Source organism: Ursus arctos, unplaced genomic scaffold (assembly GCF_023065955.2).
Source record: "Ursus arctos isolate Adak ecotype North America unplaced genomic scaffold, UrsArc2.0 scaffold_25, whole genome shotgun sequence".
Taxonomy (NCBI): domain Eukaryota; kingdom Metazoa; phylum Chordata; class Mammalia; order Carnivora; family Ursidae; genus Ursus; species Ursus arctos.
Window position 1 is genome coordinate 45,437,324 of NW_026622930.1, and position 25,502 is coordinate 45,462,825.

The following is a 25,502-nucleotide window of genomic DNA, read 5'->3' on the forward strand; positions in this document are numbered from 1 at the left end:
TGGTTGGTTGTTTTGGATGATTTTCTCGGCGCGCATGCGTGTTGTGTCTCAAGGGCCGACTTAAAGAGAAGTGGGTGTTGACCCGCGGGCAACCGAAGCTGTTGTCAGGTTATACCTGTGACTGCGGGGTTGCCGAGCGTTCGGGAGACGCAGAGGGGTGAATTTAGGTGTCCGATGGTTGCGTCTGGAGGGGTGTGTAAGACTCTTTGGCTGAAGAAAGCTATTAAGCTTCTTATATGGGTGATTAAAAAAAAAAAGCATTTCAGTTTTACGTGCTTGACTCCTGCTTCTCAACAGATCTTAACCCCGCCTCCACATCTGTTTGGTTTTGCACTGCCAGCTCTTGGCTTTGGGGGTGCTCTGTGTTAAGGTTATTATTGCTCATGCGGCCATTCTTTTGTCATCCCCATTCTCAGATTCATTGGCGTGTGCGTTAATGGACTGAGTGGGATTAATGGGTAAATATGATGTTCAAGTTGTCTCTAGTTTTGGATTAAATACCAAATTGAAATTTCTAGCTTTGTGGATAGTCTGTTTAGACATTGTTTTATTTAAAGGTTGATGACTGTATGTTTTAAAATCACTTGAAATTCACATTTTCTTTATTGTACTCCCTCGTTCTTTCTCCCTCAAGTCCTCAAAGCGGTGAAAATTTTGTTCTGAAGTTTAATGGACCCAGAAGAAATTCTTCTATTCAGAACTGTGGGACTAATTTTGTTACCAATAATATGAAAGGCTCTGAGTTTAGCCCGGAGAAGAAAAAAAGGGTTAAAATACCAGCGAGGAGACTTCGTGAGGTAGTTTCTCCAAATCAGGGAGGTAATTTGACTTTGCTGAAAGATGAGTTGCCCTGTGTTCCTTCAGCGTTGTCTGCAAATAAACGTCTTCCTGTTAGAACCGAGGCTAGCTTGAATGGAAAGTTACGTGGTATGTGACTCTGAATAGCTTTCACTTGTAAATCTTTAGTCTTTATTTTCATTTCGGTTTTTGCGTTTCAAAATTTAGAGGATTTTTAATGTTTAAATTCTCAAACATAAGATACATCTAGTTTGTATAGATGTTTGAAAGCTGACACTTTTCCCTGGGAAAATGGCTAGCACAGTCTAATCGAATCATATCGAATAGGTGGAATGAATGAAACACTTCTGTGCTTTTTCTTTGTGTGGTTTTTGCACATTGTTCTTGTTCACATCTGTGATGGATGCACTTAACTAGTATGATGTGTTTATAGTACATCAGTAGGGCTTTTTACCAAACGCTCTACCTTCTGTTCGGATAGTGTTATTCAGTTTGGCATAGTATGTTCCAATTCACTTAACCTGTCTCTCCAGTAAAAATGAAGAAAACATATGCTTTGCCCATTTCGTTAATGATCAGAAGCATCAAATTAATGAATATATGTGCAAAAGCAAAAAAATGAGTATATAACACTGCTTTTGGGGGGGGGTGCGGCATAGTAAAGGCCTGCTTTTATATCATGTACATATTTTATTCCTGGCAAATGATTCTGTCCGTAGTTTGTCCAAATCCAACATTTTAATGATTTACTTTAAAACATTTATCTCGCTTGTCAGTGTTGATCCTTATTTTCCAAAATACCAGCTGTAAAACCTTCATCAGGATATATTTTAATTACAGTTTAAGTTTTTTGCATGAAAAGTGGCTTCTAGTTTAGGTTAGGTTTTGCATTAATATGGAGTTTATAGTTCTTGAGTCATGCCTGTACAGTTTCCAAAAATACGGTTCTGATTTTAAAATCACTAAAATTGATGCCTTTGTTTTGTTAGGTTCATCAGACTTGACTTCTGCTAGAAACTATCGGCAGCCTCCACTGGAAAATTCTATTGTGTCAGAAAGTGTAAGCAAAAGAATTCTTAATTATGTTCATGTTAAACTTTTCAGTATTGTTGAGTAATATGTTCTTAAATTATGTTTGATGAACGACAGGCCTTATTTTTGCTTAAATTTCACTTTTCAAGAGAAATATTTTACATACAATTGTGACGTGAACAGTATTTGAGACACTAAATAAAAAGTCTTCTGTAGAATCAAAAATACTTATTACTAAGATGTTGAACACTGAGAGAAATATTGTTATGGAAAAGAAACTCTGCTGTTGCCTAAGGAAATGGTGTTCTAGACCAGAGACTTAACATACTGTTAGGGAAAGGTAAAGAAACAGTAACAACATCATTTTTAAAAAGTGAGGTGTGATTATATGTCATTCAAGCTATTGTAAGGTCTTTTGTGTGGTTTTTTTGAGGGGTCTTTAAGAAATAGTAACATGAAATTCTCATCTAGATCTTTATAATGCTGAAAATATTTGATGAAAAAATACATTTCGTTCATGCAGTCTAATTAGATTTTGACCACTAATCGTAATGTTGACTATAGATTGTCAACTTAACAAGTCTTAAGAGAGTTTCATAATATAATATCTTGAAAATTGAAGCTGGTAAACTAAGAATGAAAACTGTTCACTTACCAACTTTGCAAAAAATTCACAATAAAAATTTGTAATTACATGCTGTACTTGGTCCTTGCGTAAATGCTTAGCCTTTGGGTTGGTGTTTTTGTTTCTTTTTTGGGTATGCCTTATTTAATAATTAATGGTATTTGGATTCCACTATCTAAATAATTTCCCAGATGGTTATGCTATTATATGATTACTTCTGGAAAGACTATTTCAGTATACATTCTTCAGCAAGATCATGAGCAGAATTAGTGGTATTATTTTCTCCTAACTTTACCAATACAAGACATTAGAATTAGACAAAACAACAACAACAACAACAAAAAAACCACTTTGCCATTTTGATAGGTAAAGAAAGCATCTTGTTTTATTTTGTATTGTATTATTACTGAGGGGAACATTTTTTCCATGTATATTGCCATCTTTATTCTTTTGTGAGTTACATATTTATATGCTGTATTTTTTCTTACTCATTTGTAGGAAGTCTTTGTATTAATGTCCCAAATGCATTTTATTGTATTGTTAGTCTCATGGACTGTTTTTAGGAAGTTAACACTTGTTTGTCAGGGGATAGCCTGATCACCTTCCTTTTATGATTTTCTCTTTACCCTTTTCTGATTTAGGGGAAAAAAAAAAGAGATGTGTCTAAGGAAGGTGAAGAGCAGTGTTGAATGAACCTAGTACTTAAAACGTCATAGTGTCTTAGCACTGAATAGAATCTTAGAAATGAAATCTAGGGTTACACATGTGAGCAGAAAGCTGTTTGCCTATAGAGAAGCCATCTGAGACTATATTTTGAGCTCAGGAATAAAGAATGCTCTGTTTGCGTTGTTGTGCCATGTGTTGACCATCCTTATGCACTCCACTTGATTCAAAATGAATCACATTTTCACACTAAACTGTAGCAACTGTATTGTTACATGACTCTGTTATATGACTTGTTGTGCTAGAAGTGGCAAATTGAGATTTGAGTTTGAATTTAGGGCCACAATTGTTTGCTTGTTCATTTACTCACTCATTCAACAAATCTTTGAGTACCTTCAAGATACCTAAGCATTGTAGTGGTTCTGGGAATTAAGGATGTAAACGCACACAGTACTGCCCTCGTGGAACACAACAGTCACATAGGTAGTAAATGGTACTTGGTAAGTAATAAATCATAAAGGTTTTTTAGCCTTTCATTTTTCCTTTCATATCCCAAAGGATTTTTCTAAAGATGTTGCAGTGCAAGGATTGCCTTTGGATAAACTGGAAGATAGCAACAGAAAAAAAGGTAAAAGAATAGTTTTGTTTTTTTTTGTTTTTTTTTACTGTGGTAAAATATACATAAGGAAATTTACCACTTTAAGTGCATAGTTCTGTGGTATTAGTATATTCACATTATGCAGGTATCACCACCATCCATTTCCAGACCTTTTTTATCTTCCCCAGTCGGAACTCTATACTCATTAAATACTAACTCTCCATTTCCCCCCAAGTCTAGTTTTATGATTGACTTATTTCACTTAACATGTCTTCGTGGTTCATTTATGTTTTATGTGTCACGGTTTTCTTTGTAAGGATAGGATTTTAGATTTTTACATTTTAAGACATTCACTGATTTTTTTAAAAGACATTTATTAAACAGACATAGCTTTTTTCTTATTATTTTGATTATTTTATTTTAATTAGTTTTTCCTTCCAAATTAAGCTATTAATGGAATCTTTAAAATCCAGAAAAAGATTTGCAATCATAAAAGTAATTTTATTATTACTAACCTGTTCCATAAGTTTGGTGTTAAATATTTATAAAAAAATTCATAAACTCTGAATTCAAGTTTTGAGTGGTCTTTGGTAAGATAATAGATTAAAAATATGCTTTGAGGAAATTTACTTAGTGACTTTTTAATGTAGTTTTATTTTTATCTAAGCAATTTTCTCTTTTGAGTTTGAGCAGAATGTCTCCAATTTAGCCCCAGGTGTTTTTGATACATTTTTTCCCCCTAGGGTCTAGGGTTATGACAATTATTTGATCATTTAATTTGTTCCTTGCACTTTTTTTTTAAAGAGAGGGAGGAGGGGGAAGGGCAGAGGGAGAGGGAGAGAGAGAACTTCAAGCAGGCTCTATGCCCAGTGCAGAGCGTGTCACAAGACTCGATCTCACAACCCTGAGATCATGACCTGAGCTGAAATCAAGAGTTGGATGCTTAACTCACTGAGCCACCCTAGTGCCCCAGTTCCTTGCATTTTTTTTTAAATTGAGAAATCTTATTGCTGAATTCCTAAACATTCTCTTAGTTTAAAAAGCTGTTTTGGGATAGCTTATTAAAATTTAACAAAATTTTTAGGAATCTGATACATATTTTGTGTCTTAATTTTGCAGCAAATGACATCTTTATTTCTCGGTACACCATGGGACAGAAGGATGCTCTAAGAGCAGTTTTAAAGCAAAAGTAAGTTTCATTTACAGAAAATAGGGGGCCATTGCTTATGTTTTTATATGGTTCTCTAAAATTAGCTTCACTTACACTTTGGACATAGGAAAAACCTTCTTTTCAATGTGTGAAATATGTGTAAAGCATTTTTCATAGTGCTGGATATGTATAAAATACTCAATAGCTGTGAACAATTATTATAGAAGAGGTACTGTTCTCAGGATTTCATATGTATTAACTCATTTAATACTCATAAAATCCAATGAAGTAGATTCCATCACATCCCAATTTTATAGAATCCCCATTTTATAGATGAGGAAATTGAGGCACACAGAGATTGATTTTCCCAAGGTCATTTAGCAAGTATTCACTGGGCTGGGATTCAGACCTAGGCAGTTTGCCTTTAGAGTTTCCTCTCTTAATCACTTCACTATGCTACCTGTAACAATGGTCAAGTAGTTCCAAATACATAATACTTATTATTTACTATCTAAGGACATTTTGACTTTTCCTGGTCGAGATTTAAGAAAGGGACAAGATTAGCATCTGGGTGTAATGAAGGGAGACCATGGCTACTGCTCTATCTAAATTGTCCCTCCCAAGTTTATCTTAAGTACCAATGAAATACAAAACCCTAACAACAGCACTATGATAAGCATGTGTCTCCACTGCTCTGGAGGCAATTTTTATTATTTTTATCATTAGCAGAGATGGGATGAGATCATTCTTAGACTAAATGTATTCTGCTCCCAAACTTGAGCAGTCTGGAAGGCCCCTTAGAAAATAAGTAAAATTTTTACTTAATCTTGAACTCTCATTATATTCAAAAAGGAAATTTTATATTACTTCAGTAAATGGAAAATCATTTTGTAAATAAAACAATTAAAATAATATACAGCTATTAAAATACAAAAATTATTTTTCCACGTACAATTGTCTGTGACAAACATATTACACTCTGGGAAGCATTGGACTAACAAAAATAAATACTGTCTCTAAATCACAAGGGTGTGATCTGAGCCAGCTAGAGTTTAAGAGCTGGTTGTTTGGCCTCATCATATTTTTCTTTTTTACCTTTGTTCAGCCTACAATTCCCAATATGTGATATGGCAGTTAGGAGAGGAATTTGGATGGTAAATTGTATGCTGGGTTTTATAAATATATAAAAGAAAGCAAAAGTAATGACATGAGGAGTGGCGCAGTCTCTCAAATTCTGCAGTTGAACCAAAAATTGCAGATTACATCTGACTCATTTGGACCGAAAATGAGTACCACTTCCATGCAGGTGACCTGCTTACCAACTTGCCTTCAAGGCAGAACTCTCTGAATGGAAATCTCTGAGACCTCTCAGAACTCTCAGATGAGGGAGGGAGAAGTTGTTCATAAACAAATGGACAGTGAGAGGTAACTGTGAAACTACCCCTCTTTCCCCATTTCAGCATGAATGAACAGAATTAAAAACAAACTAGGAAGGGTCTTGAGAAGGTGATTGCAGTGTAGAGAATAATTGAATCAGAAACATGAAAATGACTCTCATGTTGGGTTAAAAGACAGTCTATGTCTCAAGAGATTTTGCTGTAGTCAGTGTCACTTGAATTTATTGGTTTTAGAGAATGGTAGATGGAATTTGGCAAAGTGATTCTAAAATTCACCTGGAAGGACATACAGTTGGGGGGGGGTATATATATATAATGTTAAGAATACATACTTAGAGAATACACACAGAATAGCTAATTTTGGGGGAAAAACTAGAATGATGGAGAATTTGTCCTATTTGATATAATATGCTCTAAAGCTATAGTAATAAAAAGTAATAGACCAGAGTCTGAGTAATGAAGAATCTGGCCAGAGTGTCTAAAAGAGGGTAGGATATCCTTACATGTGGATGGAGAGGAAGCAAGGGGCTAGGTTACAAACTTCTTTAAAGGAGAGAAAGGGCAAATCATCTTAAAATGTTAAAGTATGATATATATTTCTTAAAGGGCTCATTCAGATAGCAATCTCAAAAGACGAATTGGAAGAGGACTGGCCTATAGTCCAGGAAACCAACTGGCTACAAGTTTGGGGGTGATCTCTTTGAGAGGAATTCAGTTGGTCCTCAGTACATTGGAGGGTGGTGGAATGAGGGTGGGAAACATGCTGGTTTGGAGAGGAGTAGACGGTTTTGGAAGATAGAGATAGAATTGACAGAACTGGTGATTTGGTCTGAGAGAAGAAGGAGCTAAAGATGAATCCCAGATTTTTGGCTTGTATAAATGCATGGTCAGTTGTAGTATTCGCTGAGAAAGGAAATCCTTGGGAAAGAATTCTTGGAATAAATTTCATTTTGGACATATACAGGGGTTTGAGGTATCTATGAGATATCAAGGTAAAAAATGTCCAGTAGGAAATTGAATGTAAAGGTCAAATTCACAAAAAGTCTAAGCTAGGAATCTAGATGTTTAGAAGTAGTATATAAATGGTAGTCTGACCTCTGGGAACAGTTGAAGTGACTCAGTGAGAGTGAAAAGAAAGATGGCATAGAGTAGGACATTAAGAAAACCAAACCTTTAAGAACTATGCAGAAAAGCAAGCAAGCTTCTAAATGCTACTCAGTTTATCCGGAGATGGAGAGGTTTCGTGTTAACAAAGCCAAGGGGAATGAAGTTCTAAGTTTGATAGGCTGCTCAGAGGTAAAGAAAGATAAGGACTGAAAAATATCCATTGAATTAAGCAAAAATTATTACTGGCCTTGGTGAGGGCAGTTTCTGCATAGTGTTGGTCTAATTGCCAGTTTCAGAGGATTTAAGAATAAGAAACAATTCTAAAAAAAAAAAAAATAGAAGAAATAATTTTTCTGAATGAGAGAGTTGCATATTTTCCCAGTTCTTTACACTTCTAAGTGTATATTTGTTATATTGAGCATTTATATATATAATATTTGTTACATTGAGCATTTAATTTGATAATTGGAAAAAAAATTTTAAAGCCTATTAAGTTGATGTCTAGTCTTACAATGTTATTTCTCTTGTTGGTCAACTTAGTGTATTAATGTAGAATGATCGATCTTAGAGGGTAACTCACATTCAGACTTTGGAGAGGAATACTGCAAGATAGGAATATCTGAATTATATTTTCTTAATATGCCACTTAATCAGTTAGATATATAATGAGTGCCTGCTGTGCTTAATTCTTCCTTAGTTGCTGTTTGGCATAAAAGAAATCCCCCTTCCCTGCCCCTTACCCACCAACCCAGGTTGCTTAGAGCTTAGTTGGGGAGAGAATATGGACATATATGGAAGAATGAGTGATTAGAACTGTGATAGGAAGCAACATTGCATTTAGTATATTATGAAGCTGTTCTGTACAGACATTTAAACCATGGGAGGGGGCTGCTTCTAAACCTCAGTTGTGTATTATAGGCAGTAAAAGCAAAAGGAGTCATTGAAGGGAGAGATCAATTGGAAGTGTTTAAAGATAGATTTATTGAAAAACGCTTGTGTTGGATCTTAAAGAAGAAGGATATATAGTAAGTTGAGTGGAAGAAGGTTGAGAGAACAATGAGAAAAAGCCTGGAGTCAGCTGTTGGAAGGGTGTGGTGTAGCCAGTGAGTAGGAGTGTGACTCCTGAGAACCTGTCTGTGAAGTAATCGGTGTACATAGGAAGCTAGGGCAAGGACAGAGGACGGTGTGTGTGCACGGTCAAACAAGAACTTAGCTTACTCAGTTGTCTCGAAGGAACAATTTTAGATTTTTGAATGGTGGAGAAATGTGTTTGGAAAGTTTCTGAACGAGTAAAATCTGCAAGAATGAAATAGTTGGCAAGTGATGGTGAAGTTTGGGGTGCCTGGGTGGCTCAGTCGTTAAGCGTCTGCCTTCGGCTCAGGGTGTGATCCTGGATCCCTGGGATCGAGTCCCGCATCAGGCTCCTCTGCTGGGAGGTTGCTTCTTCCTCTCCCACTACCCCTGCTTGTGTTCCCTCTCTCGCTGTGTCGAGCTTGCTTCTTCCTCTCCCACTACCCCTGCTTGTGTTCCCTCTTTCACTGTGTCTCTATCAAATAAATAAATAAAATCTTAAAAAAAAAGAGAGAGATGGTGAAATTTTCTTTCTTTCTTTTCCTTCTTTTCTTTCTTTTTCCTTCCTTCCTTCCTTCCTTCCTTCCTTCCTTCCTTCCTTCCTTCCTTCCTTCTTCCTTTCCTTTCCTTTCCTTTCCTTTCCTTTCCTTTCCTTTCCTTTCGAGGCAGAAGCATGATGGGAAAAGTACTATTCTGAGAGAGCTAGGTGTTGTGGGACGATCTCTAGGAATCATAAGCCAACTGTGCCTTACTGGGTCTGTGACTTTGGTCAAGTAAAAATCCTGTTATCTCTGTGGACCTCAGTGTCTTCATCCATCAAATTAGGAAGTTAGGATAGGTGGCCTCTTGGGTTCCCCTTGCCTCTGTAGTTCTGTGACACCATTCCTGCAATTGTGATGAAATAATTGACAAAACCTGGTGACTCAGTTAGGTGTGAGAAGTGGAGAATGGAAAAGTCATTCAAGATAACTTCAAAATTTTGAGACAGAGAAAAATGATGCTCTTAGTAGAAATGAGGAAATATCAAAGAGGAGTAAGTTTAAGAGCTGCTCTGGGTCTTAGAAATCCAGCAGCTAGACATGGAGGGTATTCCATCAGATCTTACTTAGACTTACCTAGGGACTCTGCAGTTTTATCTGCTTCCTTTCATTGTTTTTGTTAGTGGTGGTTTTTTTTTTGTTGTTGTTCTGTTTTGTTTTAGGGCAAATATATAACAAAACTGAATCTATTTTCCCCTTTTTTCTTAGTATTTACTTAAACTCCTCATTGTAAGTATGTATGCATTTGCTCTCATTTTTAATCCAGGCTGCTTCAACCTGTGTTTTATGCCCTGTTTTAACAAACTCTGTGACATTTATTAAATCTAAATGAGCTAGAATTTAAAAACACATAATGTTTTAGCAGTTTTAACAATTTCTCTTAGGTTGTCTTCCTTTGGAAGTGAAACTTGGTACTTGCGTTCTTAGAACATTTTCTGCAAGTTTTACATTTGTACTTCTTGATTATATGTCTTTGTAATTGTGCCCACGTCTTTTTCATATGTGCGAGTCTTACTTTCTGAAATGTCACAGCCTTCCAGGAATTATCTTCTTATTTCTGTAGTGGCTAGTGACCTTTCATAGATTTCATTAACCAAATGACTGATTAGATCCTGATATGGAAAACCAAGTGATTTAATATTTTAAAAAATCAAGAAAACCCACCATCAGCAGATTATCACTGCAGGTGCTTCTTGAAATGGCTCAGTGTGGCTTACTGAATGTATTTGTGTTCCTTTTTTATTTACAGAGCTCAAAACATGCCTGTTTTTAAGGAAGTAAAGGTGCAGCTTTTAGAAGACGCAGGCCCAGAAAAGGACGCTGCTACGGAGGAGACGAGAATTTCACCCAGTGGAGTTGATTCAGCTACAACTGTGGCTGCAGCAACTGCAGCTGCCATTGCTACGGCAGCCCCGCTGATAAAAGTACAATTTTCTCCCCAGATATTTGCAGTTTCTTTGTAAAATGTAAAAATACTTATTAGGAACTGAGTCTATAAACGGTTGTATCCAACTGTAGACTAGGGTCATTCTAGTTGCTCTCAATTTGAAAGAGTTTTCCTGTTCGTGCTTGTATATTACCTCTCAGGAGTTGAGATGTACCCCCTTCCTGCTGTGATAATGCTAGAGAACCTAGGACTGCCTGGTTTCAGCCCTGAAAATATTGCATCCAGGGAACCCTGAGTCCCGGGCAACCTGGGACAACGGGTCGTCTTTATTTTAGAACTAGAAAGGAACTCAGAGATCGTCTGTGCCACCCCTCAGTTTGCAGTTGGAAAACTGAGAAACAGGTTCAAAGTAGGCACAGGTCCCAGAGCTAATAAGTGGCCAACCTAAGACTGGGACTCCAGGCTGCTGATCTAATTCAGTCTGAGATTAATGGAGTATCAAAAGCTAATTTGTTTTGTTATTTACTTCTTTTTAATTACCAATGAAGTCTTATGTTTCTGCATTATAACAATTCTTTGTTGCAAATGTGTTATTAATGAGAGAAGCAAATCTAAGGATAACTATCTTCTGCTTTTTATTTCTGTGATTCTAAAAAGTATAAAATCATCAGAGATTTAGAGGATAAAAATCTAATTTGATCATTTTTATCATCATTCATTTTAAACAACCTTTGTAGTAATTGAGCATATTTTTTATGTCTTTTGGTATTTTATTGTTTTAGGTGCAGAGTGATTTGGAAGCAAAAGTTAATTCTGTTACAGAATTACTCAATAAGTTACAGGAGGCTGATAAACAGTTACAACGTGTTACAGAGCAGCAAACAAGCATTCAGAATAAACATGAGAAACTACACTGTCATGATCATGAAAAGCAAATGAATGTGTTTATGGAGCAGCACATTAGGCATCTTGAAAAATTACAACAGCAACAAATAGATATTCAGGTATCTATAATAAAGCCAGGACACATCCCATGGTCTTTTATCACTTGAATCCCTAAGCTAATATTCGTTGACAATTGCAGTAGCTCATTACATTGTAACAGTTTTTGTCCTTAAATAATGATTTTTGAGTTCATTATTCTTCCTCTGCATGTGGAGACCGCTCCCTGCACATTCTAGTTCACATACCATTAGTTCTATAAGCCATTTCCATGGAGTTAGCTTTTCCTTCTTTGTGGTATTTCTGTTCATACCATTTTGAAAGGGCTAATATTGCATTGTAGTGACTTGTTTATATCAGTGGTTGTTAGCCTGAGAACGTGCATCACAATCACATGAAGAGCCTTATAAAAATACACACGCTTGTACCTCTCAGAGATTCAGACAGCAGGTCTGAGATGCGGCCTGGGAATAGAAAGCTCTAATGATTCTGATGAGATGAGAACCATTTGGCATACATAGTGCTTCTGCATTTAGTTAATTAGAAGCATAAACACTTTTAATTGCCTTTTGAATATGAGGCACTGGGCTATTATAAAAAGAAAAGTTACCTTTAGAAGGAACTGGTAGTACAGTTTCTTACTTATTTTGGAATTTCCAAGTCCTGGGAGAGTAGCCAGCACTCAGGTACTCAATATACTTTTTTTTTTCTTTTTTTGGAATGAGTGAGTGACCAGCATTATAAATGCATAGATTTTAATTTGCTTTTATTTTTTTCTAATTAATGTGCAACTTTAAAACTTTAAAAAATTAAAATATAACGTTCAGAAGAATACATAAAAATGAGCTTATTATAGCTCAGTATGTTATCACAGAGTGAACACTAATATTCTGTAATTCTCAAAACTCTCTTAATAGAGCTTGGCTTGAGCTTTCCATGTGGTTGAGGTTAGTATTTTTATTGGAATGGGTATGGCCACACAAAGTAAGGTTTTAGTAGGTACTCCATGCACAACTGAAATACAGCGTGCAGAATGGTATCTCGTGAGAAGCTAGAAGTGGGTCTGTCAGAGTGCCGGTCCCCAGTCTACAAATAACTACGCTTTTCTGAGCCTTGATTTCTTTTTTTTTTTTTTAAAGATTTTATTTATTTATTCGACAGAGATAGAGACAGCCAGCGAGAGAGGGAACACAAGCAGGGGGAGTGGGAGAGGAAGAAGCAGGCCCACAGCGGAAGATCCTGATGTGGGGCTCGCTCCCACAACGCCGGTATCACGCCCTGAGCCGAAGGCAGACGCTTAACCGCTGTGCCACCCAGGCACCCCTAAGCCTTGATTTCTTTATCTAGAAAACATTTTATTTATTTTTTCTTCAGGGTAAAAGGAGATGACACATTTGAAAAGCACATTGATTTCTTCAGGAGAGGATCCTATTTGTCCTATATGCCTGCCTGCCATTTATCCATTTTTTTTCATAAATAAACCCATTATTTATTGTCTTTCTGAGTTTGGAAGAACGGAATCTTTTCTAATGTAGACATCTTATAAAGCTTATGATTACAGGGAAAGTTGAAATTTTAGTGACATATTAGGTATATTAGAAGTTCAATAAATGATTAATGAAATGAAATTTGTTTGAGTCTGTCCCATCTGTTTTATGTAGAGAGATCTCTACACATTTTTAAAACTTCTGTAAAACTGTGAATATTTTTAGGTTTTCCTTTAACCTCGTATAAGATTCTCTTTTGAAATCAGTTTTATTAGGTAAGATACATATACATTCCAGATACTTTAATAAATGGTGCTGAAAATTGTTGTCATTTTAGCTCTCATTTGTATCTAAATGCATATATATTATTGCTGCTACAAAGTTGAGTGCCTCTTAGCAATGTTTTTTAATGCTTTCCTTCAAACAAAATCATCCAGGATGTAAAAGAGGAGAAGTTTTGGTTTGAAGTTCTCTGGTTGAAGTAGAGGTCTAGGAGTAGGACCCCTTCTTTTTGGTCATCTCCTAGCATGCCTCACTAGTCCCCAAGCCATCTCTGAAGTAGAAAGGAAAAAACCAAGGTTTAGAATGGCTAAATAAAATGATCAAGGGCACACCACTAAGCCAGGCTTAACCCAGTGGCATCACTGGTACAGTGGATAATTACATGTAATGTATGTATGTATTAAATCTAATACGTTGTTTTCAAGTCTTCTAATAAATTTCAATGTAGTTTGTCATCTAACTCTTTTAAATGTTATTTGAAATTAATAAAATAATTGTATGTCTTCCAGACTCATTTCATTAGTGCTGCGCTCAAGACCAGTGGTTTTCAGCCTGTTCCTCCACCCCCTTCTAGAGCGATGGAAAAGTATTCTGTAAAACCAGACTTCTCTAATCTTGGTAGCAGTAATCTATCTTCACAGAACACATTTGCTTCCAAACAAGGTAAAAATATGTAGTTCTCTGTGAATGAAAAATGTTAGCTATGAATTGTCTTTACAGTATGTCAGCCAAAAGTTATTTACTAGGTAGTAGAAGACTAAGTCTTTGTTTTTATAAAATTAGTTCTTCTTTTGGGTTAAGTAATTTTTAGGTCGTTTCAAGACTTGTTAAGTCTAGTTAGGGATCATGTCCCACTTTATGGTTTTAATAAATAACCTTCATAAATTGTCAGAAGCACTTACAAGTTTAGAAAAATTTTACTCATCTTAGTATCAATGCTTGTAATCAATTTTCCAATTCTCTGACAAACTGTGTATTTTCCACTCTTCTTGATTCTGTGAGGAGAGAAATGGCCTGAGTACAGTAATAAACTTTTTAATTATTTTTAGTTAGTAATGTAAGTTTACCTATTTTAATAGAATTCTTAAAATCTTTGTTTATAGTAACAAAGGAATGCGTAATGTATTTGTATTAAACCTCCGGAATTTAAAATGAATGAATAAATGGAGCACCTGGTGACTCAGTCAGTTGAGTGTCCAACTCTTGACCTCAGCTCAGGTCTTGATCTCAGGGTTGTAAGTTCAAGCCCCACACTGGGCTCCACGCTGGGTGTGGAGCCTACTTAAAAAAAAAAAAAAGCAAAAAACCCAAATGAATAAATGTGTTTCCAAATTATTGAATGAATTAATGAAAATCAAGGGCTATCCCTTTAATGATATCCAGATCCATGTGGTACAATATCTCCAACGTTTGATTTGTTAGACCATTGTTGTATTATAGACATATTGAAGCGTCCTTATACTTGTAAGTTGCTTTATGTCTTTCCACAAATGAGTGGTACTTACAAAACTGCTGTGAAAGTGGCATGAATCAATTTTTAAGTTGAAAAGGGAGGAAGATGAAGCACAGGAAAGTTATGACTTGTCTGCTCTGGGTTACCTGACTTGAGGATGAGTTTGTCAGAGCTGCAGCCACAACTCAGGGTTCAGTATGACCCAGCCATATGCTTTCAATAGAAGTGGACACTTATTTCATACTCAGTTCCGAAGACTTATTTGCTCATAATTTTGTTTTTTAGATTTGAATTTTAAGGGAAAAAAATGTATGTTTTATTGGTTGTATACTGAATTGGTTTCCTTGTATGTCTTAGTGACAGTAAAAGAAATAAAAGGGAAAAATGAGTAAATTTAAACTTCCACCAGTTAAACTTTTTATTTTTGAATACTTTTTCTTGGGCATATATTATTTTTATGTACTGCAATTTAGCATAAATATAATTTTGTACTGCTTGTTTACTAGCATATCAAAAGTATTTCCCATGTTCTACATAATTATCTTCATAATATCAATTTTTAAAAGATTTTATTTATTTGAGAGAGAGTGAGCAAGAAAGCATAAGTGAGGGGAGAGGGGAGAGGCAGACAAGCAGACTCCCCTCCAAGCAGATGCAGTGCTCGATCCCAGGACTCTGGGATCATGACCTGAGCTGAAGGCAGACGCTTAACTGACTGAGCCACCCAGGTGCCCCCATAATATTAATTTTTAATGATGAAAGGATAGTCACAATTTACTTGTTAGGCATTTATCCTAGTGTTGGGCATTTAGGCAGATTTTAGGGTTTTTTCTTTATAAATAATACTGTGATAAAATCATCATATATTTAATGTTTTCTTTCTTCTAGGTTATTTCCTTAGGATAAATTCCCAAGAGTAAGATGACTAGATCAAAATATATAAAGATTTTAAGACTTCCTATACTTAGTGCCAAATGGTTTTATTGGTTTTCATTGCCATGAGTAGTGTCTGGCTATACCATTTTCACCACAGCTTAAATAGCACTGAATATTGTCATGTTGATTTTCTTTCTTGTTTATTAGCTGTAAGTGTAAAATTTTTATAGCCTATATTTTGATTTCTGGTGAGGGTAGAGTTATTTCTATGTACTTGTTAATTTGTATATCCTATATAATTTTAGTTTTATTTCTAAAATATAGGGAAGAGTAACACTCTACAAATTAGTTTTTTTTTTTTTAAATAAATTGAATTTATTTTTTTTTTTGTTTTCTGTTAAAGCACCTTCTAGAGAGGTTGAAGATACGGGTTTTGATAAACAGAAATCTCCGTTGGAGACACCAGCACCTCGCAGGTTTGCTCCTATACCTGTTTCAAAGGATGATAAAATATCAAAGAGGGAAAATCCTAAAGAAGAAAAAGAAAATATGGAGATGTCAGGTCATACAGGTAATAGAGCAATCATAACTAGCATCTACTACTTTTATTAGGACTACCTCAAATTAGGAACAGATTTCCATACTCCTGATTTATTATTCTCTTCTGTGCCTAGTAGTAACTAACGTAGGATCTCTGTTTTTAGTATTTTTCTTTAAATGATACTTACTGGGCAAATCAAGCTTGTTTAGGTTCTTTGCAGAAAGAGGTGGAGGTATAGATATAATTATTCTGATTATTTTCTATAGGTTATTACTTAAGCCTTTAATGAACAAGTTTTGTTATTAATAAAAAATAATGCTTTGCTAAAGGTAAGACTGATCATTTTATTTATTTTTTTTTAAAGATTTTATTTATTTATTCGACAGAGATAGAGACAGCCAGCGAGAGAGGGAACACAAGCAGGGGGAGTGGGAGAGGAAGAAGCAGGCTCCTAGCGGAGGAGCCTGATGTGGGGCTCGATCCCATAACGCCAGGATCACGCCCTGAGCCTAAGGCAGACGCTTAACCGCTGTGCCACCCAGGCGCCCCAAGACTGATCATTTTAGAGCATGTTTCCTTATATTGTTTTTAGGTATGAATTTCAGTAGTAAAACTCAGAGAAATTTAACATTTATTATTGTGTTCAGTTGGAAAAAAGTGTTACAGTATTAGCTGTTTAATAGGGAACAAGAATTTTTATAAGTGACCTGAAGTAATAATTTGTTACAGACCCTTAAAGCCCTTCTAGTAAAAGTAAGTGAAAGTGTTAAATATAAGCTTTCTTTTTTTTAAAGATTTTTTTTATTTATTTATGTGACAGAGAGACAGCCAGCGAGAGAGGGAACACAGCAGGGGGAGTGGGAGAGGAAGAAACAGGCTCCCAGCGGAGGAGCCTGATGTGGGACTCGATCCCAGATCACCAGGATCACGCCCTGAGCCGAAGGCAGATGCTTAACGACTGCACTACCCAGGCGCCCCTAATATAAGCTTTTATTCTTGGAATCACTTAAATGCATTTGAGTCTTATTTTGTATGCATTTAAAGAGTTTTAAGGATACTAAAATCTTTAATAAACAAACCAACCTCACCTAAAGATAAAGGTTATTATGTAACCTCGTTAAAGACGAGGTTAAAGGGGAGATTTAACTAACAGTTGCTGTAAAGAAACAAACTTCCCTTTAACTATTGATAAAAATCATGCAATTTACTGGGCTTTGTGATGATGACATGTCTCATCAAATTCCTTTTTTACGTGATGGAAATAAATTCAGGCCTAAAATTTTACTAGTATAGTTTTCATGAGTTATAAATATCTGGTTTTATTTGGTGAGTGTATTTAAAACTTACATTACAGATTGAATTGAGTAGATAGATAATTATCCCAGGAAGCTAATCGACTAATATATGTGAGCTATTATATAAAAAAGAAATGAATTAGTGCTTGAAAAATGGTACTATATTTCTTTTATTGCAGGAAATGTAAGACTATTGGAACAGATTTTGAATAACCATGAATCTTTGACAAGAAAAAGTGAACCTTCAGATAAAACCTTACTAAGTTGGTCAAAAGTAGGATGGAATCCTGAGGAGAGAGACAGGTAAAAAACAAGAGATTGGAATAAAAGCTATATTGAAAAGAGCTTTGTTTAGGGCCGCCTGGGTGCCTCAGTCAGTTAAGCGTCTGCCTTCTGCTCAGGTCATGATCCCGGGGTCCTGGGATGGAGTTCTGTTTCTGGCTCCCTGCTCAGCCAGGAGCCTTTTTCTCCCTGCCTCCCCCTGAACTCGTGCTGTCTCTCTCACTCCCTCTCTCTCTCTCTCTCAAATAAATCTTAAAAAAAAAAAAAAAAAAAAAAGAAAGAGCTTTGTTTACATTTCTAAAATATCTTTAGGAATTTTGATAAATGTATAGCATTGCTTTTAAAAGTTATCTTAGAGGGCGCCTGCGTGGCTTAGTCGGTTAGGCATCTTCTGCTCAGGTCATGATCTCAGAGTCCTGGGATCAAGCCCCGCATCCAGCTGCCTGCTCAGAGGGAGTTTGCTTCTCCCTCTCCCTCTGCCCCTCACCGCCACTTGTGTGCACACACACTCTCTCTCTCTCTTGCTCTCTGTCACTCTCAAATAAATAAATAAAATCTTTAAAAAAAAAAGTTATCCTAGATTTACTATTTTCTGCTGCTAATATATCTACCCCTTTACTGTAATTATAGAATGACTGTATCTTAATTTTTCAAAATGCAGATTATTTCTCATGAATGCAGATTATTTATTTTTATTTTTATTTATTTTTTTAGAGAGAGAGAAGGTGTGTGTGAGGTGGGGGGAGGGGATGGACAGAGGGAGAGAGAAAATCTTAAGCAGGCTCCACCCCCAGCATGGATCCCACAGAGGGGCTCCATCTCATGCCCCTGAGATCCTGACCTGAGCCAAAATTAAGAGTTGGACGCTTAACCAACTGAGCCATCCAGGCGCTCCCGGATTATTTATTTCTGCTGAAATGATATTTGAGATTTGCTTCAAAAATAATCCAATGCAGGATAGAGGAAACTGTGTTGAGAGTAGGGATGGAATGAGGATAGCCACAAGTTAATGATTAATGTAAATAGGAGTATATGGAGCTCATCATACTATTCTTTCTACTTTTGTGTATGCCTGAAATTTTACATTCATAGTTTTTAAAAAATCAAGTACATCTAGGTCATAATACTTTTATCTGTCTTGAATGGCATGGAAAGTTTGACAATAAAAACTAAAAGTAAGCCACATTTTTAGTATTTTCATGTGAAGACTACAGTTTCAGGCCATTTGACTTTAATTACTGATAAAAGATTTATGTCTGCCTTGTTGCTATATGTTTTCTATATGTCTTAGGTATTTTTTTATTCCACTATTTCTCCATTTTGTCTTCTTTTATATTAAATAGACATTAATCTTCTTGTTTCTTTTACTATACTTTTTGAGTTGTTTTCTGAGTGATTCCCTAGGGATTATAATTAATATCTTAATTTAAAATAATCTAGTTTGGATTGATACCAATTTAATTTCAATAAGATTCACAAACTTTGTTCCGATATAGCTTCTTCCCTTCCCCTTTCTTTCTGTTATTATAATACATATTCTATTGTTATATATTATAAGCCCATCTATACAGCTTGGTAATTATCGCTATATGCAGTTGTCTTTTAAATCAGATAGGAGAAGAAAAGAGTTATAAACAAAAATACATTTTAGACTGTTTTTATATTGACCTATATATAGTTAACCTTTACCAGTACTCTTTATTTTTTCATATGTATTCAAGTTAACTTCTAGTATCCTTTTATTTAACCTTGAAGGACTCCTCCCTCCCCCCCCAAATTTTTATTTAAATTCTAGCTGTTAACATACAGTGTAATATTGGTTTCAGGAGTAGAATTCAGAATTCATCCCTTACATATAACACCCAGTGCTCATCATAACAAGTGGCCTCCTTAATCCCCATCACCGATTTAGCCCATCCCCCAGCCACCTTCCTCCATCAACCCCCCCCACCCAGGGATTCCCTTTGGTATTTCCTTCAGGGTATTTCTGCTAGTGATGAATTCTCTATTTTGTTTACCGAGGACTGTTTTAATTCATCCTTTACTTTTTTTTAAAATTTTTAAGTAATGTGGAAACACAGTGTTATATGAGTTTTAGGTGTACAGCGTAGTGATTCAGCAGTTCTATATGTTATATTCTCCTAAGCACAAGTGTAACTATAGTCTGTCACCATACTATGCTGCTACAATACTATTGACTCCATCCTTGAGCTATACCTTTCATCCCCATGATTTATTCATTCCGTAATTGGAAACCTGTACCTTTCTCTCCCATTCACCCCTTTTTGCCCATCCCCCCGCTTCCCTCCCCTCTGGCAATCACCAGTTTGTTCCCTGTATTGATGGGTCTGTTTCTGCTTTGTTGATTTGCTGATTTGTTTTGTTTTTTAGATTCCACATATAAGTGAAATCGTATGGTATTTGTTTTTCTCTGTCTGACTCATTTCACTTAGCAGAGTACCCTGTAGGTCCATCCATGTTGTTGCAAATGGCAAGATTTCATTCTCTTTTATGGCTCAGCAGTATTCCATTGTGTGTGTGTGTGTGTATGTATCTCATATCTTCTTTATCCATTCATCTATTGATGGACTCTTAGGTTGCTTCCACATCTTGGCTATTGTAAATAATGCTGCAGTAAACATAGGGGTGCACATATCTTCAAATTAGAGGTTTTTTCCCCTTTGAGTAAATTTGGATTGTATGGTATTTCTACTTTTAAGTTTTTTTTTTTTTTTTTTTTTAAAGATTTTATTTATTTATTCAACAGAGATAGAGACAGCCAGTGAGAGAGGGAACACAAGCAGGGGGAGTGGGAGAGGAAGAAGCAGGCTCATAGCAGAGGAGCCTGATGTGGGGCTCGATCCCACAACACTAGGATCACGCCCTGAGCCGAAGGCAGACGCCCAACCGCTATGCCACCCAGGCGCCCCTCTACTTTTAAGTTTTTGAAGAACTTTCATACTGTTTTCCACAGTGACTGCACCAGTTTACTTTGCTAGCAACGGTGTATAAGAGTCCCTTTTTCTCCATGTCCTCACCAACTTTTGTTATTTCCTGTCTTTTTGATACAAGCCATTTTGACTGGTGTAACATGATAATCTCATTGTGGTTTTGGTTTGCATTTCCCTAATGATTAGTCATGTTGAGCATCTTTTCATGTGTCTGTTGGCCATCTGTATGTCTTCCTTGGAAAAATGTCTGTTTAGGTCCTCTGCCCATTTTTTAAAGCGTTGAGTTGCATAAGTTCTTTTTTTCTTTTTCTTTTGACAGTTGTATAAATTCTTACATTTTTGCTATTAACCACTTATATATCATTTGCAAATATCTTCTCCCGTTCAGTAGGTTGCCTTTTCATTTTGTTGATGGTTTCCTTCACTGTGCAAAAGCTTTTTATTTTAGTATAGTCCCAGTAGTATTTTTTTGCTGTTGTTTCCCTCGCTTCAGGAGACATATCTAGAAAAACGTTGCTAAAGCCAATATCAGACAGATTACTGCCTATGTTTTCTTTTAGGGGCTTTATGGTTTTAGGTCTCATATTTAGGTCTTTAATCCATCTTGAGTTTATTTTTGTGTATGGTATAAGAAGTGGTGCAGTTTCGTTTTTTTGCATGTAGCTGTCCAATTTTCCCAGCACTATTTGTTGAAGACTGTCTTTTCCCCATTGAATATTCTTATGCTTTTTAAAAAAAATTTATTTAGTTGAGAGAGAGAGAGGGAAAGCATGAGCAGGGGGAGGGGCAGAAGGAGAAGCAGGCTCCCTGCTGAGCAGGGAGCTGGATGTAGGGCTTGATCCCAGGACCCTGAGATCACAACCTGAGCTGAAGGAAGACCTTTAACCAACTGAGCCACCCAAGTGCCCTCTTTTATCATAGATTAATTGACTATATAAGTGTGGGCTTATTTCTGGACTCTCTATTCTATTGATCTATGTGTCTATTTCTACTTTTAAAGGGTAGTTTTGCTGGATATAGAATTTTTGAGGGGCATCTGGGTGGCTTAGTTTGTTGAGCATCTGGCTCTTGGTTTCTGCTCATGTCATGATCTCAGGGTTGTGAGATCAAGCCTCATGTCAGGCTCTGCACTCAGTATGGACTGTTGGAGATTCCTCTTCCTCTGCTTCTCTCTCTCAAATATATAATTTTTTTTTTTGCTTGTCATTCTTTTTTTTTTTAAAGATTTTATTTATTCAGAGAGAAAGAGGGTGAGCAAGAGAGAGAACATGAGCAGGGGGAAGGGCAGAGAAAGAGGGAGAAGCAGACTCCCTGCTGAGCAACTCTGGAAATCAGATTCTTCTATCCCCTAGGATGTGTTGTTGCTGTTTGTTTAGTGACTTCCCTGGACGAGTTCTGTAAAGTGTGTGTTCTTTGTCATGTGTGGTAGGTCTCTATTTGGTGAGCTAAGTCTGCTAATGATTAGAAAGAGCTTAACTACCTTGAACCTGTAAGTCTCTCTCTGAGTGTCAAGGGGCTGTGTGTGTGTGTGTGCACGTGTGTGTGAGCACACGCGTGTGCATGAATGGATGTATGGTATTGGGGCACACCTTCAGTGCTCTGGCACTTTATAAGTCTCTCTTTTTTTTTTTTTTAAAGAGTTTTTATTTATTTGACAGAGGTAGAGACAGCCAGCGAGAGAGGGAACACAAGCACGGGGAGTGGGAGAGGAAGAAGCAGGCTTCCAGCGGAGGAGCCTGATGTGGGGCTCGATCCCAGAATGCCGGGATCACGCCCTGAGCCGAAGGCAGACGCTTAACGACTGAGCCACCCAGGTGCCCCTATACGTCTGTCTTAATCTTAACTTCCAACTTGCACAGAGCCTCAATGTCAGCCAGACATGAGAGATTAGGCTTTTCTCAGATCTTGCTTGGGCATTCACAGAACCCTGTACATGCACATGGCATTCTAGATCCCCACTAATGTGTTAGGGCTTTTCAAAGCTCCACCATGGACATCTCATTCCCCCGAGTTTTAGTTTATTGGCATCCCTCTTGTTTGCCTCAACTGCTATAGGCAACTGCGATGTTAAACACTTGTTGCTATTTACAAAAATTGACCAGTGGTTAGGGTTTCTCACTGAGCTAGCTCTGAGTCAGGTCAAATGAAGAGAGACCCTGTGAATGGGACTTTTTGAGGAGCTCCAAACCTGTTCTGCCCTTTCGAGCAGTTGTCAGGCTCTTGGTTTTCATAGCTACAAGGGTTGTGAAGGTGGTAATTTTCAAGGTTGCCACGGAGTTGGGAAAAGGGTTCTTGGAGTGAGGCAAATTAAAAATGCCATAAAGCATGCTGTTCTTACTGAAAGTCAGTCATTTTCTTGATTTGATATCCCTTGAGTTGTTGGAAGCCTTTCATTTCCAGAGTTCTGAAAAAGCTGATTTTGACCATTTTTGCTAGTGTTCTCTTTGCTTTTATGGAGGAGTGGATTTTTAGAGGTTCTTACTCCACTCTTCTAGAAGAGCTTCTGGGTGTTCTCTTCTTGAAAACAAAACCTTTTTCTGCTCTTTTCCTACTATGCCTAACCTAGTCTGGTTAGAATAATTTTGTATCTTGTAATTTTCTGTGTTAGATGTATTTAATCACTTACCTGATTAATTTCTTTTTTTTCCTACACTCAATTTTTTCTTCCATTGTTTATTTAATTTTTTTATTTTTTATTTTTTAAATTAACACGTAAATGTATTGTTTCAGGGGTACAGATCTGTGATTCTTCAGTCTTAAACAATACACAGTGCTCACGACAACACATACCCTCCCCAATGTCCATCACCCAGTCACCCCATCCGTCACACCGCCCCTCCACTCCAGCAACCCTCAGTTTGTTTCCTGAGATTAAGAGTTTCTTATGGTTTGGGGCGCCTGGGTGGCACAGCGGTTAAGCGTCTGCCTTCGGCTCAGGGCGTGATCCCGGCGTTATGGGATCGAGCCCCACATCAGGCTCCTCCGCTATGGGCCTGCTTCTTCCTCTCCCACTCCCCCTGCTTGTGTTCCCTCTCTCGCTGGCTGTCTCTATCTCTGTCAAGTAAATAAATAAAATCTTTAAAAAAAAAAAAAAAAAAAAGTTTCTTATGGTTTGTCTCCCTCTCTGGTTTCATCTTGCTTCATTTTTCCTCTCTTTCTCTATCATCCTCTGCCCTGTTTCTCAAATTCCACATATCAGTGAGGTCATATGATAGTTGTCTTTCTCTGATTGACTTATTTCGCTTAGCATAATACCCTCTAGTTCCATCCACGTCGTTGCAAATGGCAAGATTTCAATTTTTTGATGGCTGCATAATATTCCATTGTATATATGTACCACATCTTCTTTGTCCATTAATCTGTCGATGGACAGCTGGGCTATTTCCATAGTTTGGCTATTGTGGACATTGCTGCTATAAACATTAGGGTGCAGTTGCCCCTTCGGATCACTCTGTTTGTATCTTTGGGGTAAATACCCAGTAGTGCAATTGCTGGGCCATGGGGTAGCTCTATTTTCAACTTTTTGAAGAACCTCCATACTGCTTTCCAGAGTGGCTGCACCAACTTGCAATCCCACCAGCAGTGTAGGAGGGTTCCCCCTCTCTGCATCCTCACCAACAGCTTTCATTTCCTGATTTGTTAATTTTAGCCATTCTGACTGGTGTGAGGTGGTATCTCATTGTGGTTTTGATTTGTATTTCCCTGATGCCAAGTGTTGTTGAGCACTTTTTCATGTGTCTCTTGGCCATTTGGATGTCTTCTTTGCCGAAATGTCTGTTCACGTCTTCTGCCCATTTCTTGATTGGATTATTTGTTCCTTGGGTGTTGAGTTTAATACGTTCTTTATAGATTTTGAATACTAGCCCTTTATCTGATATGTCATTTGCAAATATCTTCTCCCATTCTGTTGATTGTCTTTTGGTTTTGTTCACTGTTTCCTTTGCTGTGCAAAAGCTTTTTATCTTGATGAAGTCCCAATAGTTCATTTTTGTCCTAGCTTCCCTTGACTTTGGCAATGTGTCTAGGAAAAAGTTGCTGTGGCCGAGGTCAAAAAGATTGCTGCATGTGTTCTCCTCCAGGATTTTGATGGATTTCTGTCTAACATTTAGGTCTTTCAGGTGTATGGTGTAAGGAAATGGTTCAGTTTCATTCTTCTGCATGTGTCTGTCCAATTTTCCCAGCACCATTTGTTGAAGAGACTGTCTTTTTTCCATTAGATATTCTTTCCTGCTTTGTCGAAGATTAGTTGACCATACAGTTGAGGGTCCATTTCTGGGTTCTCTGTTCTGTTCCATTTATCTATGTGTCTGTTTTTATGCCAGTACCATACTGTCTTAATGATTACAGCTTTGTAATAGAGCTTGAAGTCCAGCACTGTGATGCCACCAGCTTTGGTTTTCATTTCTAACATTCCTTTGGCTATTCGGGGTCTTTTTTGGTTCCATACAAATTTTAGGATTTTTTGTTCCATTTCTGTGAAAAAAGTTGATGGTATTTTGGTAGGGATTGCATTAAATGTGTAGGTTGCTCTAGGTAGCATAGACATTTTAACAGTATTTGTTCTTCCAGTCTGTGAACATGGAACGTTTTTCCATTTCTTTGTGTCTTCCTCAATTTCTTTCATGAGCATTCTATAGTTTTCTGAGTACAGATCATTTGCCTCTTTGGTTGGTTTATTCCTAGGTATCTTATGGTTTGGGGGCAATTGTAAATGGGATTGACTCCTTAATTTCTCTTTTTTCTGTCTTGTTGTTTGTGTATAGAAATGCAACTGATTTCTGTGCATTGATTTTATATCCTGCCACTTTGCTCAATTCATGTAGGAGTTCTAGCAGTTTTGGGGTGGAGTCTTTTGGATTTTCCACATAAAGTATCATAGCATCTGCAAAGAGTGAGAATTTGACTTCTTCTTTGCCAATTCGCATGTTTCTTTTTGTTGTCTGATTGCTGAGGCTAGTACTTCTAGTACTATGTTAACTGATTAATTTCATTGTACAGTTTAATAATACACCATTTAGTACTGTAT

General features: G+C 36.8%; 1 protein-coding gene across 7 annotated transcripts in view; it reads left to right on the top strand.

The window, feature by feature from the left end:
- The first annotated feature begins 38 nt into the window (after window positions 1-38).
- The window catches only part of KIAA0586 (KIAA0586 ortholog), a 121,430-nt gene continuing 95,966 nt past the window's right edge, over window positions 39-25,502 (top strand). For 2 of the 7 annotated variants that reach the window (XM_026480288.4, XM_026480290.4), the window contains exons 1-10: window positions 39-192; window positions 635-927; window positions 1,788-1,858; window positions 3,677-3,746; window positions 4,836-4,905; window positions 10,230-10,404; window positions 11,150-11,371; window positions 13,588-13,741; window positions 15,811-15,978; window positions 17,423-17,546. In XM_026480288.4, the coding sequence (XP_026336073.2) occupies window positions 729-927; window positions 1,788-1,858; window positions 3,677-3,746; window positions 4,836-4,905; window positions 10,230-10,404; window positions 11,150-11,371; window positions 13,588-13,741; window positions 15,811-15,978; window positions 17,423-17,546 (1,253 nt within the window). In that variant the 5' untranslated portion in view covers window positions 39-192; window positions 635-728. The other 5 variants (XM_026480291.4, XM_048220089.2, XM_057318704.1 and 2 more) reach the window with 4 other exon arrangements.